The 17,282-nt window shown below is 32.8% G+C and overlaps 1 protein-coding gene across 12 annotated transcripts; it reads left to right on the top strand.

The window, feature by feature from the left end:
• Window positions 1-1,279: 1,279 nt before the first annotated feature.
• Window positions 1,280-9,226, top strand: LOC105132991 (uncharacterized). Of its 12 annotated transcripts, none has more exons than XR_843690.1 (7): window positions 1,280-1,392; window positions 2,009-2,102; window positions 3,721-4,017; window positions 5,645-5,981; window positions 6,085-6,264; window positions 6,751-6,886; window positions 8,393-9,226. XR_843690.1 is itself a non-coding variant. In XM_011036757.1 (6 exons), the coding sequence occupies exons 1-4, from the start codon at window positions 1,852-1,854 to the stop codon at window positions 6,103-6,105; spliced, it is 522 nt and encodes a 173-aa protein (XP_011035059.1). In that variant the 5' UTR covers window positions 1,280-1,851; the 3' UTR covers window positions 6,106-6,264; window positions 6,751-6,886; window positions 8,393-9,226. The 12 variants fall into 12 exon arrangements, 1 of the variants encoding a protein (XP_011035059.1); XR_843689.1 differs by having other exon boundaries at window positions 1,860-2,102; XR_843687.1 differs by having other exon boundaries at window positions 1,683-2,102.
• The last annotated feature ends 8,056 nt before the right edge of the window (window positions 9,227-17,282 follow it).

Below are 17,282 nucleotides of genomic sequence, written 5' to 3'. Positions count from 1 at the left end.
AGGCTGATATTAAAAATAATTTTAAAAATAAAAAAAATATTATTTTAATATATTATTAAATAAAAACTATTTTAAAAAACAACAAATACTATACTCTCAAATACACTTTTTATTTCTTTTGTTTAAAAATATATCTTTTTTATAATTTAACAATTAAAAAATATCATCCATTATATTATTAAATACACATGTCATTAAGCCACATACAAGGTAAAAAGTTCATCCCACATGTTCAGATGTGTGGGGTTCTTTTACTAGGTCTTAGTGCTCCTTTTCTACTATTGATTGATGTTTTGATCACAAAAGTTTTCAAAGGTTTTTTTTAACTGGTTTTGTGATGTTTAAAAATTTAGTAATGATTATATTTTAAAATATTTTTTATTTAAAAATATATTAAAATAATTTTTTATTTTTTAAATTTATTACAATAAAATAATTTAAAAATAAAAATATAATATATATTTTTTTAAAATTTTACAAATTTGTATTTAAGATCTGATTTGTTTTGCAAAGAGTTATGTTTATCAATAAAATAAAAATGAAAATGAAATAAATCATTTAATGAACAATATTCTTGTGTGGTTGGACTTTAATAATAATTTAAGTATTGATTATCTATGAAAAATTAATTGAAATTATTTAACAAATAAAGTTTTTTTGTGTGAATATATATGATGATTTATTTACTATTTTGCTGAGGAAGGTAGTTATTTTAAGAATAATCATTCATTTTTATTTTATTTATCTAAATTAATAATTATATTTAAATTAATATATTTTATGTGGTTTATAGACATACATACATACATACATATATATATATATATATATATTAAAAATGTAACTGTTAATAAGTACGTAAGATTCAATTTAAATAAATAAAGTATGAAGTAGTGGGTATTTTTAACACTTCTGCTGTAGTTTTTTCTATATAAAATTTGATCTAAGTTAAATTTTATTTTAAACTATTTTTTATTAAAATAATACTATTTTAATTAAAAGAATATTGATCTACTATATAATTTAAAAAAATTAGAAGATATTTTTTAACATATTTTCCAATTGAAAATAAATATTTTTTTAATTCCAGTTAAAACAATCATAAATACTTTAAAAACAATTTTAAAAAATAGTTAGAAGATAAAAACAATCACTCCTTACAAATCCTCGTGATTTGTGAGTGGACTAGCCCAAACCACGCTAATAAACTACGAAAAACAAATAAACTCAAAGGGTCACTCCTTACAAATCCTCGTGATTTGTGACTGGACATATAAACTACGAAGAACAAATAAACTCAAAGAAGAGGGTTCTCCATTGAGAGTTCCACCGCTGCCATCTCTAGCTAGCGGCAATTTGCTTCAACTCTCTCTCTCAACAATTCTCTCTTAGGTATGCGCCTCTCTCCTCCTCCTTATCACATTTTACAAAACCCTAAGTTTTTGATTCTTTACTTTATTCTCTTACAAAAGATCAATCACGAGTTTATAGTTCTAAATTTTGAGTTTAATTAATTTTTTTATTTATATATAATTTTGTCGAAGAATGGATGGGAATAGGTGGAAACTTTTCAAGAAACCGGTAAATACTCAATTTAAAAGGAAAGGGGTGAGTATTAGTTGCAGGAAAGGAAAATACGAAGAATTATCAGAAAATTATCTTGGTGATGGTACTGTTTATAGGATACTGTGTCCGTCCAGAGAGATTTGGAGTGTTATTGGAAAGGGTGGGAATATAGTGAAAGCCTTAAGGGAAGAAAGGCAGTCCAAAATTACTGTTGCTGATTCAGTTCAGGGCTTGGACGAGAGAGTTATTATTTTTATAGTTCTTCGGTTAAACCTCTGATAAAAAATGACTAGGAGGAGGAACTGGAGCCACATTGTGCTGGCTGGACGCGCTTCTGAAAGTTCATGGCCGGATTGTGGATGATGAATTGATGATGATAAGGAGAATATTTTTGTCACGGCAAGGCTTCTTGTTCATAATAATATGGTACGTTGTGTTTTAGGAAGACGGGGAGATTTTACTCAGAGGTTAAGAAGTGAGGCTGGTGCAAACATACATGTTCTTGCTGTGCTACGGACACTGATGAATTGGTCCAGGTAATATATGATGTTGGTCTCTCTTTTGCTTCATCGGGTTGTTATTGGACATGATACTGGCACCGCATTGTTATTTCTTTTTTTCCAATTCTTTTTCCCTAGTAACTGAATTATAGTTAATATGTAGGCTTTTTGGCCGACTCTAATTTGTATTAGAAGTGGATGATAATTCATGTTAACATTTGACAAATTACCCAAGCTGTGTGTTGGTATTATGTAGTAGTACAGATTTTGGCATACGATTATTGATCGGGAATGAATATGAGTCATGCTATCTCTCTCTTTAATTAGCCTGTCTTGAGAATTGTAAATCTTTCTTGAACCTTTTCAAAGAAAATATTGATTCGACTTTCATCAAGAGATCACATTAAAGACATGTACGGAGATTGATGGTATTGCATTCTTGTATGTTCCCAAGGTAGAACTCTGTTATATGCATGTTGGAGAAGGTATGTTGTTATTGTGCATGGATTGTTCACAAGGGGAAGTTGTGCTAGTTCTTTTATTCCTTCTTTTTGATAAGCGCTGTTGTTTTTTGGGCTCTTGGTCCTAATGAGTTCCTGTAGTTGTGAGCCAGGATAACTAGTTGTTAAGTTGGAGGATTCAGGAATCTCATTTGCATTTGTATCTTGCATACAAGAAAAAAAAAGCTTAAAGTCCTATTCTGTATAGTCTGCTCTATCACTTGATTATCACTACTGCAGAAAAATAATTGCTAAGTTGAAGACCTGTTAGGTAGCGCCTATTTTTTTTTTGTCCCATCAAGGTTTTTGGCTGTGCCTTCTGGAGACTACTTGCCAGTGGTTTGGTTCTGGATAATGAGAACATGTAATTAGTTTTGGGCTTGCAATGCTCTGAGCCCACCCATATCATGTTGCAGTTTTAGCATCATTAGGAACGAATGTAAAGCCTACTCTTTTTGGGTAAGAATGCAGTGTGCAGCTTTAACTTTTTTTTACTGCATTATACCTCAAGTTTGTGATTTTTTGATACAAAATTAATATAGCTCTTGCAATTGCAGTCTGATCTTTCTAATAAATTTTTGAGTATAAAATGAAATCTGAGAAGAAATACCTTGGTTTGCAAATTGTCCTTTTGCCTCTTCAACCTTTGATGGTAACTGCAGCATAATGGATTTAAGAAGTGGCATCAAACACTTATTTGAAGTTTATAGTCAATTATGTGAGACAGGATATGGAAATAGTCTTTCACTGGCTTTTGAGGGGCTGATTCTCAGTGCTTTTTTCTACATGAGCAAAGTTAATTGAGATGCCCAACAACCCAAGGACTTAGCAAAATCTTCACTGGAAGGCCATTAGGATTCTTGGAATTCTTTTAATGCGCATGCCAATAGTTGAATAAAGTAGTATCGCTATATAAAGTAGATGATTGCCTCATGTGGAAGATTGTTGGGTTGATTGAAGTCACATGTATGATCTGAAAGTTACTATTGAATTTTGATATGACCATATCGTCCAATGGATTGTAGTGTAGTTGACTCAATACCTAAGTGGATATGTTAACGTTGTTTGGCTAAAGACTTTTGGCATTGACATCTTTATGCTTTCAACTGATTTCACTGCTAGATTTCTTATTGGCGTTCCGCCTTGTGAATCAGCATAGTGGAATGCAGGTCTTCTCAATAAGATGGGTCTTCTTTGGCTGTTTGTACACTTCTCATGAGTAGTTGACATAGGCACTCGCCATGAACTGTCCTCAAAGATGTGACAATTATTTCCCCAATAGAGCTCCAGTGATCTGCTTGACTGAATGTTCTTTGTATTGGAAGGAAGGTGGTAGTTTCAAGTTTGAGTTTGAGAGATACATGCAGAAATGAGTATACCCCTGCAATATCTTAGCATACACTGGTTAAGTCATGACAGTTGCAAAGGATGAGGCCAAACATGCAGAAGAGGTGGGTGGATCGACCTCGACCTTTCTCACCTTATTGTTATATCTAGTGCAGGAAGACTGGCATAGCTACGGAATTAATAGCATTTATGAAGGACATTTATTTTTCTATTTTGACCTCTTTCCCTGTTTTCTTTGTTATATTATTTTATGTGTAGTCTGAGTTGTTTCATATTCTTTACCGTGTCTTCAATAGAAGATAGATGGGGTTTTCCCTGGCATTAGTAGATATGCTATTCATACTTTGAAGTTCACTTTCTCCATTTAGCAACCTCCAGCCAGATTATGAGTGGTACCTCTTCCCCCTTGAAAAGGAAGAGTTACATACAGGAGCTTTTAAGAATGGAGTAGGACAGAGCTATGCCATGATCCTGTCATATAGCCTTCTATTATCATATGATTTGACTATTTACTTGATAACTACATATTTTCTTATGATTTTTCTCTGTGATTGGGTTACGCCCTTACCCCCATTGCATTATGCAGGTTGGGGAGATTTCTTTTATCCCTGTTTGATAATTTTGAAGCTATTTTTTGATACTATATTTAATCCTGGCAGAATTTTGGTGGATAGCCCTACATATGTATGGGAGCACAAGTGAACTGGTTCTTTTTCTTTTTTTAACTGGTTTATTCTACAAATTTGTCCTTTATGTAGGAAGAAACAATTTAAGAGGATTGACCATGATGATGATGACACCTATTTCTTAGATTCATTAAATTGTTTAGTTTGATTGCATCCTGCTCTTGGTGGTTGCATTCTGGTTGAATTTGATGACAGATTTTCTCTCCCTGGAGCTTAAGATGGTGGATTGTTTTGCTAGGATTGGTGGTCTTTGCTTTTCAAAAGGCTTTATAACCTGACCAATTTCCATTACCGTTGTACACTTTCATGTTGTTTTTTCCCTAGAGACATTGTAATATTTCTCAATGCTCAATGAGTATCTGGTTGGGGCAGTATATGTGGTACTTTAGGCCGAGCTTTAAGTTGGCAAGACTATCTAACAGGTTGTTATTACGGGGGCTTTAGAAGTTAACATCCATCCTGAGCTGGATTGATGTATATCACATACAAAAGTGCCGTAGTACTTCCTGGACCTTTAATCTGCTGCTAAGTTGAAAGAATGTGGTGGTATGGTGTGTGTCTATTGCATGCAAGAAACTGCACTGAAACAGAAGTCTAGGAGGGTTTGTTCAGTGTACACATTACAAGAAGCGAACTTTTTCTATCCATAAGGTGACTCTGGAACAGAAGTCTAGGAGGGTTTGTTCAGCATATACATTACAAGAAACAAACTTTTTCTATCCATAAGGTCACTGATCATGCCTAATTGCATGTTGTCAAGTATTTGATGATTGTGTGAGCTCACCCGCTTTTGAGCATTTGGATGCAGAAGCATCATCATTTGCACTGGTGTGCAGAGGGACATGAGTACGAACTTGATTGCTGCATAATTATGTTATGATGTTTTATTATGGAATCATAGCAATGGGCGCGCGCTCCTTGCATATTACTTTTTGTAACATTCCAAGTTCATTTTTATGAAATGTTGCATGTAGATTTTCCCCTCTTCATTAATCTATGGAAAAGTTGGAATTTTCATGCAACTCCCTACGGTGTGCAATTTCAGATCTCTGGAAAGCCAGCTGTGGCAAAGAGGGCTCTTTATGAAATACCTGCTCTATTGCATCAGAATATGTGCAAGGACAAATCTCCAAGTGTTTCAGGGTCTATGGAATCCAAGATCACGAACCATTGAAGCAATTCTTCAGCTTCAGAATAAAACTAGTGAATTTTCTGGAAAGGGTATGATTACTAGACTTCTGGTTCCGTCTAGCAAGGTTGGCTGCATTCTTGGACAAGGAGGTCAGGATATCAATGAAATGAGGAGGTTGCGGGCAGAAATTTGTGTATACCCCAAGAATGAATGGCCTAAATGTGCATCTGAAGATGAGGAGCTTGTACAGGTAATGAGGTTGAATGCAGCGCTTCACAATCAATATCTTTTGCTGATTTTAATGTTTTAACTGATGATGCTCTGATTTTTTTCCCCTTGTCCTTGGAGCTCAGATATCTGGATATTGCATCTGACTCGGAGAAACAACTTTGCATGATGAAAATGCTGGAGCAGAACCTGAGCGTGCTGGACCTGTCCTGGGCTTTGGGCTGGCACACAACTTGCCAGTAATAGGACCCCAACCATCTGTTATGATGGGAGCTAGCAATTCTGGTGGATATGAACCTCTCAAGGTAATTTTGTTTCTTTTTCCATCTTTATGTACCTTATATGCTGACTATGTGACTACCTATTTAAGTTTTTTGTGATAAATTCAGTGACGAGGGTTATAGATTGTTCTTATTGGGAATTATTGTATTTCTACCACACTCTGGGCAGTAACTTGTACTTTTAAATCTGTTTTTCTGTAGTGATATAATTGAATTGAGACAATATCTTGATTGAACATAGGCCACAGTTCCATAATGTATTTAGGATTGTCTGAACCAAGAAAATAAATTGATTTATATCCCACAGTTAGGGGTGCTTGAACTGTTAAACAAAACTCTTCTTTCTTCTGCTGCAAGTCCAGCACATGCTGTGTTTGTGTGTGTAATGTGGACGAAATACAGGTGCAAGTCCAGCTGCTATGGGAATTGATGATGTTTCTATTTTTGCAAGTACAAGTTAGCATTTGAATAATAATGTGATTGAGTTCTTTGTTACTCTCCAAATTTCAGATACCCAATATGAAACCATGTCTTGGAGGCTAATAACTCGCCTAATATGAACCATGTTTTGGAGGCCAATAACTCACATAATGGAATGAATTCTGTCATTAGATCTGGAGGATGTGATGTTTCAAGTATTGACGAGGTATGTTCTTGACATGGCCTTGTTGTTTAGTAGAAGCATATAAGACTTGTGAGGATTTGGACTTATTTTCTGATACAAGTCTTGGTTTTTTTGCGTTCATATCATGAGCATGGAACAACCACAAAAATATCACCCATGATTTCAAATTGTGCCATTGAGTTTTATTATGAGCTTTCAGGTTTTTGTAAAGTTCATCAATGATCGTCTGCTAGAGTCTGCTAGATGATTGATGATGCTGCTAGTAAGTGGTTCCATTAGCTGGTGACATGGCAGGCTAGATCAACATAAATATATATCGTTGGACATATCAACAAGTGACAATGGCAACTAGTCCATGCCTCATGTTTCGAGAATTCAGAAATCACAACTCAATTTGCTGAGTTATAACTCCTGATTAATGAAAAAGTTAACACTTATGGTCATTATGTGGACAAAACCATTCTAAGAGCTCCTACAATTTCTATCAGAATTCTCGTTCTTTCTAGCTTTTATTGTTTGTTTCTCCCTTCTTATAATGGCCTTCTCTCTCCCCAAACACACAGTTCTTGGTACCATCCATCTCCTCCTTTTGGTGCCTTGGAGTCTCCAAACCAAATATTTTTCAAATAATTAAAATAGTATTGCCAGGCATAAGTTCTTTAGCACAATTTCCACAGATAAAAAGAAAGGCATCATTTTCCAAATCTCCTTTATATTTGTTTAGATACCAGTAAATGTTTCCATTTACCATCATTATGATGTACTGATGGCTGTGATGAAATTATTGAGTTGTGAAATCTGAGAAATGCCACGTCTCTGAATTCAAATAAATCATTTAGAGGAGAGCGAGTTTTTTCAGAGTTCTCAAGAGACATTAGGAAACCACCTAAAATTCCTCGACACGTTAGCAAGTAAAACTGCCTTCTGCACCAGTCTAGAGTTACAACTGCAGATTGAGTTGGAACTTCCCAGTTGTATGAGTTCACTCAGTCTCGCCTTTCTCCTGGTCTCTTTAAGCTAAACTCATGCCTGAACTCTTCTTGATCTAAACACATAACCACTACTTGAAGAAAAATCAATATCTGAGTTTTCTCATACACGACCCGCTTCCTTCCTGCTGTGTTTCTCTTCAACGACATCCTGCTTCTATTTATCATGCTCAATTGATTCATGGTTTGACTATCATGGTTTTCCTTGGACTCATCGTCCATGCTTGATCATGTGGGTATGTGTTGATTGTAGCAGTGGTCATGGAGCTGGCCTTGCCATTGGCAATATTCCTTCACTGAAGAAATTTAAACTGCCAGTACTATACGTAACTAGCATAAAGCATTGTGAATAATGGCTCTATTCTGGTGCTTTCAAAGCAGTAAAACTGAAACATTTAATGAAATTAACCTTTACAGTTGAAGGAATTTTTGTAGTATTTTGTTTTGCTTCGTGCATTTGCATCAATCAGTTGTAATATTTTATTTCATGAATTTTATTTTTGCAAAAGATTCTTAAATTTCTTTATACAAAATGCAGGTTGTTGGAACAAGGTTGAAGCTTTTACATCCCATTATGGTAGTTATGAAGTTGTGAATCACGGATCTTCTGAGCATTTGACTGCTGCACAATGTCTTTATCGAGCTTTCATGTCTTCTGGTGGACAGAACATGAATTCCCACCAGGTTTCCTACCAAACCAGCGTAACTTCCCAGCAAAGCTCATACCAAAGCATGAATGCTCACCAGCAAGATGCCTATCAAAGCATGAGTGCCCAGCAGGACCCTACCAAATCAAGAATACTCGGCAGATCACCTCACAAAACGTCCATGGTCAGCAGAACACGTACCGGGACATGAATTCTCGGCAGAGCCCCTATTAAAATATGAGGGCACATCAAACCCATGACTGCCCAGCGAGGTGTCCCCAAATACAAATGCCCCACATAGTTCCAACAACAGTGCTCAGCAAGTCGCTTACCATTACCGAGCACCGACTTTGATTTGCTCATTTTGTATCAGGATTTGTCATTTAGTGTCTTAACAATAATAATTATTGGGAAAAAAGAGAGGAAGGTTTCTTAACTACAAGTGGCAGGTAGACTTGTCAGCAGGACAGAATGCACAGCGATTGTTTTAGCTGTGACATTATCTTGGGGGATGCGTTGTGGAGGAGCCATTATGGCTGGCTAGTGCAAATTGTTAACTTCTGATTAGAGAAGACAAGATTTTTATTCTTTAAAATCGACAATCAAGTATTTTCTACAATCGAAATCATTAAAATCTTATCAGGATGAGAAATCTGTTGGAAATCCAAGAAATTCCTGCAGCGGTTCCATCCTTAAATGACAGCATCGGAACCAATTTAGATTCAGATGGTTTGGTGACCAGGAGTGATGTGATTATTGATTGTCTCTTCAGTACTTCGAGCTCCGTTGTGGATGTATACCAAAAAGCTAGCTTTCTTCTAAATGATTCAAGTATATCTTGAATGGATTGATATGATCTCTTCAGAAAAGGCATCAACAAGCTTTACAGCTCAATATTTATCCTTAATCCATTGCAGATGACCTGTGCGTGGGCTAGGACCCGAGTTTTGACAGAAACGCCAACAAGTCTCGTGTACCCTTGCACCTTCTAGGCTTCATTACAGACAACTAGTATCACATTGCAATGGCACATCCATGGTTGACTTGGTGTGAAGTGGGGCTGGATTTGTACTGAAAAGTACAAGTTTGATCACGTATGGGCCTGGGTCACTTTGCACATGCAATACAAGAAATGGATAAGAGTCTGGTATCCACTACTCATCAGCAGCCAGAAGAAATTCAAGATAGATGGCATCCTCAATAAACAAGTGCACCCTCAACTTGGCCACTTAATCAGAGGTATTGTGGCGATCCATGTTGAAGATTTGATCTTGCTTGCATTATAATTATAATTCTATCTAGTGCTATGAAAATTACTTGTTGATTGCCCACAAAAGGAGTTGTTGTACAGTGGTAAAACCTTGTCATTTCAAAGCAGCAACACAAGAACTTGCACCACAATAGGAGGCATCACAAGCCATGTTTGATAGACTGCCATAAATTGAGTGCAGCCATGAAATCATGCAATCAGACTTGTCCACATGAAATATGTCCCAAGTTATTGTAGTGTCGAGTTTTGTGACACCCTTGACTCAATACCATAGGACCGACAAAAGTGTCCATGACCGTTGAGGAGAGAATGCTGTCAGCATTTCACTTTGGATTCACTAAGGAAGACTTTCCGAGGGCATCATTATTTTTGTGTATTTTGGAGTGTGTGAGAGTCATGTAGATGTCTACAAGTCACAGAAACTTCAATCCTCAGCTCAGATTTCCTGTGGGCTGCTCTTTCAGAAACACAGTATTGCATCATGTTGAATTGCTTCCATGTGTGGTTGAATACGAGAGCATGATCATGTTTTAGCTTGCCAATAAACTCCATGTTTCTTCCCTTGATAAATAGTGTGTGATGCATGTAAGCTTTGTAACAAGGAATTTGCAATGAATAATGTGCTATGAAGGGTTCGATAAACACAGATGAATTAAGGTAGTAACGTTTAGCCCAGATTGTAAAGTAGCATCTTTCTAACATGAAATATATATAGTCATATTTCTTACATTGTTTTCAAATTACCTTTTAGCACTAAAATCAAGTTTGTTAAAAGACATAGAAATCATTTTATCAACCTTTGTCATAATATCTCAAACTTGAATAATTATATGGAAATCTAACCCAATTACAATTAATTAACAAAAGGCCTTTTATTTTTATTTTTTTAATTATAATTTGGCTTACTTTACATGTGGTTATCTCACTCTTATGATTTAGGTCGAGAATTTGACATATCAATCTAATTTATTTATTTAACATTTGATTTATTAGGAGGTTGACATTTGTGGTTATCCCATTATTAAAAGATTTAATAAATTAACTCAGTTTGATACTAATAGTTTTTTAGTCATTTTATATAACTAATATTGTTAGAAAATAATATATATCATATCTTGGAATCTCATCAAATATGTTAAGCTATTGAGTTGAATTGGTTCTTTGATAGATATATATTTTTTCAATTTCATCATTTAATATTGAGTTATTTGAGAATTGAGTTTCATAATTTTTTTTGTTTGTTTTCTATAAGGTAATCTTAATCTTATAAACTGGTTTGTCAATCTAGCAGGTTAATCCGTTGACTTAAATTATTTTTTTAGATTTTTGTAATTGATTTTTTTTATTTTATATTTCAACTTCAACATTTTATCGATTAGAAACTAGGTTTTATAATTTATTTTAATTTGCTTCTGGGGATTATCATGATCGCATGATTGTAATTATAAATATGATATGTTTATATCAAGTTGATCTAATATGTTATAGCTTTAAAATTTTAATAAAAATATTATCTTGAATTTTTCTTGAGTCAAGCCTCTCATGATTTAATTTTTTTACTAGAAAAAACATTAGCAAGACTTGGATAATTTTTTATGTTAAAAAAAATTTAATTTGAAATATAATATAGCACAAGTCAATAATTTAGTCTAAACTAAGTTTTCAAGTTGTGGTTATTACTATCTTAAAATAAAAGATTCAAATATATATATATATATAGATTTATTTTTTTATTTTTATTATTTTTTATTATTATTTTTTCAATCAAATATATATATATTTGATTGAAAAAAATAATAAAAATATAAAAATAAATCTGCATCTAATTTTCTTTTTCTTTTTCAAAACATTAATAGAGATCTACACTAAGAGTTTCTAACATTAATGCCGTGTAGAGATGAATCCCTTTGAACTGACATGTACACTAGGAGTTTCTAACACAAAATGCAGTAGTAATCATATCTCCAATGAATCAAAGAAAATACGACACTTGTGAATTCCATTATATATTTATAAAAACTCATTTCGACATTTTCTAATGCCGTGTAGAGATGAATCCCTTTCAACTGCGGTTTCCAAAATCACCAAAGTCCTATAATGGAACACCGTTCCTTTGACTTTCTTGGTAAAAATAAAGTCAACTGTTTCTTCTCACCCAGCATGGTTCCCTTCGCTATCTGTTTCAGCATTGTCTCCATCAAATATTCCACTTCATCCGAAATCTTCATCTTGATAAAAGAATTATCAGAAACAAACACAAAAGGAAGGAAATATTCATTGACCTAATCCCAGTTTTCTCGAAGCTTAGTGTTTGGTTTTTTGAAAGAATTTCTGTTGGATTTTTAGGCTACACGAGAGAGATAACCTCCTTCCTTTCTCAATCTCTTTATGACAAGTCTGCGTGCTGAAATTATTGCTATTGTTTTTATTTATTAGCAGGCACATTTGGATTATATACACGATAGTAGATAGAGATTAATTATAACTACAATGTTGGTGCAATGTATTGGATGTGTTTTTCTATTTGTGTAATTATTTCTTTTCTATTGAAAGAAAGATTGTATTATTATCTTATTATTGTGATTAATTAACTTTCTGAAATCTCTCTTGAAATTTGATGATGTGTTCATACCCTATATCTTTTATATTTATTTCTCTTTTTTATTTTTGTTCATTTACTCTAGGGATGAAATTGAAATTAACACATCTAATCAAATAATTATCTCTTCTAAAATCTTAAGCGTCTTAATAATAGATTTATATTATTTTTTAACACACTTTCTTAAATAAAAGTTTTTTAAACTTAAAATTTACATAGATCTATATTAATTTATATTTAATTTTTATTAATTAAAATGAAGTGGTGATATTTGAACTTGTAAACACTTGGTTAATAAAGTTTTGATACTATATTAAAAAATCATCCCACTCAAAAGCCTAAACTATTAGATGAAGTTTCAATAATAATTTACTTTTCTTGCTCCCATTCACCTCTCTAACTCTTCTTAACTTGTTAAACAATATCTCTTTCTCTATAGTTTGAATAAATTTTGCATTCTTCTATTTTAAAATGGAAATGAGATACAATAAAAAAAGAAGTTGTAATCTACTTTTTGGTCCAATTTTCTGTTTAATAGACATGTTAATTGTTGATGTTTATATGAAGATTAACCAAGGTTTCAATTGATTGCAATCTTTTATTATAGACCTTTCAGTAATAATAATAATAAAAAATACATCCCTTCAAACTCATCAAGCTGCACATATATCAAAATTTTATAATTATCAATAAAAATAAATAAAATAGTGTCATTTTCTTTCTTTTAATTCCTCTCATGTTTTATTTGAAAGGAATGGATTGCTTAATACCACATAAAAAAAACTAGAAATTTAGGACTGAGAAATGAAATATTAGGTTGTAAGAAAGCAGTTGAGAGGTAGAATATAAGGATCACTATTAGAAAATTAACAAATACAAAACACCCATAAAATTTTTCTGACGGTATATATATTACAGTAACATTTACTGACCAAATTTCTCCATCGCTAAATTTTTCATTAAACACCAATAAGAATATGTCATCAGTCGTTAGTATATACTAAGAGAATCACATTGGGAATAGAAGGAACTAAAAAAGAAAAGCCAACCAATACGATGACACGTAAGTTTTTACAGACGAAGTTACCGATGGAAGTAGAACAAAAATTCAATTTTTTCGTGAATATTCCGACGAAAAAATTCCATCTGTATATACTGATGGCATTAAGGACAATATTGAAGTGGGATTTTAAAAGACAAATCATATGGTGATGTGACATTTATATTGATTATATTAATGGAATTGCTATCAAAATAATTTCGTCGGTTAATCCATCAGTAATATTTAATTTATGACGCGACGCTCATCCATCAGTAATATTTAATTTATAACCTGACGCTTAACTCCCCTTTCTCCCCCTCTCATTTCTACTTCTTCCTTGTAAAATTTTTCTTTGTAACTAAACAGCCACCCCCTCTGCATCTCAACACAACTTAACCTTTCATAACTTTTTCAGCCACCACAACACTCGGTTTGTCATCATTCGTGTTCTGATTCAAATTTTATTGAGGATTCTCCACCTTAAGTAAGCATATCTACCTTTTTTTTTTAATTTGAACACAATGTTAAAATGTTTATTTTTTCACAGTATATGTATTTTGTTTGGGTGTTTACTTGTTTTATAGTTTTTTTTTTCTCAGACAAACTTATTGTATGAATTTATGATTTGTACATGTTATAGTTTGTTTTAAATTTTATAAAATTATATTTGTTTGTAAATTGTTGAAACTTATGTCGAATTACCAACTTAATTGTTTTGTGATGAAATAAATAATAACTTATTTAACTAGTCCATTTTATATTTTGTCAATTTTATTGCCGAGTTGTAATTTCTAATAAATGTATAGAAATTTGTATTTATATAGATAATTGATAATGAATTAAGAGAAGTATTAAAATAGATTGAATAAGCTTGAGCTAAACCAATATTTTTATAAATTTATTTAGTTAACGTAGTTAATTAATACATGTTGTCATCATTATTTTAATTAATAGGTTTGTTTATGGATGTAATGAGATCCACCCCAAGGATTAGAGAGGATGTATTATTATAATGGGGTTTAGGGTTTTATTAATTATGTTATTATAATGGGGTTTAAGGTTTTATTAAATATACAATATCTAATCTTAGAAATATTAGTAGGGGTGGTATTAGATGTCTATGTAAATGATGTAAAAAAAAGTTTATCGATCTCAATGTTGTGACGATGCATCTTCTACAAAGAGAGTTCATGGAGTAATACATGTGTTGATATACATACAAAGAACCATATGTTCCTCACGGGATCATGGTTGAAAGGATGGCTGGGTTAACTTCTAGTGCTAGGAACGTGCATGGAGTTGTAGAAGACAATAATAATCATTATAGGAATATGATTATGGATGCAATGAGAATGAATCAGAGTCATGTCAGTCAATGTTCAATCATAGATGAAGAACTTAATATAGACGTAACCAAGTTTTTTGATATTTTGAAAGATTCTAATGAACCATTATGAGATGGTTGCACATATTACAATAAATTATCGGTCATTGCATAGGTGTTCACTATTAAGTCGGATCATGAATTGAGTGAGGCCAATTATGATAGAATTATCAAATAGGTGAGAAGTATTTTACCTTGAGAGAACAGGCTGCAAGAGAACTTCTATGCCATAGAGAACAGGCTGAAAGAGAACTTCTATGCCGTTAAGTCCATGATGAAACCCCTCAGTCTAGCATACCAGAAAATTAAGATGTGTCCTAACTTTTACATGTTGTACTACCTTGAAAATACAGAACTGATTGAGTGTAGGACATATGGGCATTCTCGTTATAAACCCAAAACTGACAAGGGAAAAACTCTTGTCTCATATAGAAAAACTTAGATACTTTCACATGACATGATACCAATCATATGATGTCGTGGATGAAGTGATGATATATCCTTTTAATGGTGAAGCATGGAAACACTTAGTTTAGGGCGGAATATGAATGTTTGTCTTTGACTGTTGATTGATGAGTTGACGTAGTTGTGGTCATCTAGGGCTTTGACTTATAATGCATCGACAAAACATAATTTTTAGATAAAGATAACTTTGATATGGACTATCAATGATTTTCCATCTTATGGAATGGTTTCTGGTTGGAGCATGCATAAAAAGCTAGCATGTCCATACTGCATGGAAAATAACAAGGCATCCACACTAATAAATAATAGTAAAACATCTGTTTTTTGATTGCCACCGACGATTCTTGTCAATATATCACAAGTATAGAAAGAACAGAAAAGATTTATTTCTTGGCAGAGTTGAAAGGGAAGTTGCACTACTGTATCATACGAGTGAATAACTATATGATGTGGTGTTAGAGTGCGGTGACATTATGTCTGGTTTTCAATCCGGTAAGAAAAAGTTACCTAGTTTTGGTTTGACCTATAATTAGGTAAAGGAAAGTATTTTATAAGAACTTTCTTATTGAAAGACTAATTTTCTATGCCATAACTTTGACGTCATACACATAGAAAATAATGTTTTTGAGAACATTTTCTATACAGTTATGGACGTGAAGGGGAAAAAAAAGGACAATATAGAGTTAGAATGGATATAGCTTTGTTTTTTCACCATAAAAATATGGAATTGGTTTATGTTGGGTCACGAGTTATAGACCCCAAAGCAATCTTCGCCATAGACAAGAATGCATAGTTATTTATCTACCAATGGCTTAAGAGTCTTCATTTTCCTAATGGACATGTCTTAAATATATTAAGGTTGATTAATTTGAAGGATTGCAAATTATATAGAATGAAAAACCATAATTACCACATGTTTATTCAAACACTTATTCCATTTGCTTATCGGAATTTATCGTCAAATAAGATATGAGATGCACTCATGGAGATCAGTCATTTGTTTAGAGATATATATTCCAACAAGTTGTATACATAACACATTGAGAGGCTTGAAACGAACATCGTCCAAATAATATGCAAAATTTAGATGATATTCATTCCATTGTATTTTTGACTTTATGGTACACTACCCATACATTTACCGTTTAATTATTATAATCTATCATGATACTTAATTTCATTATATATTTCTTGTTAACTATTCATGGTTGTACTTCATGTACTAGGTTTATAAATTTGTACAAGGTTTATAATTTTGGAAGGAATGGTAGTGTTACTTTGTCTTTACTAAGTCTCGATCCTTAAAAAAAAGTGAAGTGCTACAATGATATTTCATCAATAGACTCATGTTTTATATTGAAGAATAAGGGTAGGGTAGAAAGACATATAAAAACGGGGTTTGTGTTAAGGGATTAATTTTTAATGACTTTGAAGTTCACTATTATGAAAAATTAGAAGAAGTAATTGAATTGTAGTATCAATTTATTGATATGACACCATTAAAAGAGGAATTAGAGTAGATTCCTATCATGGTTTAGTCAAAATTAATTGAAAAGCTAGACTTCGCAACGTCAACGATGTTTTTCTTTTCGTAAAGCAATGCTAATAAGTTTATTATATATTCACCCCTTGCTTTAGAAAGGATCATTCAAGAGTTGATTGATTATCTGTATTGAAAACCAAACCCAGGGGTCATGTCGAGGTTGTTTAGGATAGGAATAATGAATCAAATATGAGAGATGATGTCTTTTAAGTTAATGAGTTAGTTGATCCATATCGAGTTACTCCATTGATTGACTTAGAAGAAAATTTAATTTTTAACATCCTAAAGAATATTTTTATTGATGTTAAGGAGTGAAATGTTGTTCTGAACTCAAACGGACATACACAAGTCGATGAAGATGATGATAGTGATGAAATCAACATAAAAAATTGTGATGGAGCTGACAAAGAGTCAATTGAAGAAGAAAAAAACTTTGACTAATTTGCAAAACACGAAAGTGTAATGTCATAAACTATAA

This window comes from Populus euphratica, unplaced genomic scaffold (assembly GCF_000495115.2).
Source record: "Populus euphratica unplaced genomic scaffold, PopEup_1.0 scaffold99.1, whole genome shotgun sequence".
Lineage (NCBI taxonomy): Eukaryota > Viridiplantae > Streptophyta > Magnoliopsida > Malpighiales > Salicaceae > Populus > Populus euphratica.
This window is presented reverse-complemented; position numbering and strand designations above follow the sequence as displayed.

Excerpts from the sequence above, each read along its gene's own strand:
- LOC105132991 (XM_011036757.1), top strand. Across the intron at positions 2,103-5,644 it reads ACACTGATGAATTGGTCCAG|ATCTCTGGAAAGCCAGCTGT; the intron begins GTAATATATGAT and ends GTGCAATTTCAG. Across the intron at positions 5,982-6,084 it reads AAGATGAGGAGCTTGTACAG|ATATCTGGATATTGCATCTG; the intron begins GTAATGAGGTTG and ends CTTGGAGCTCAG.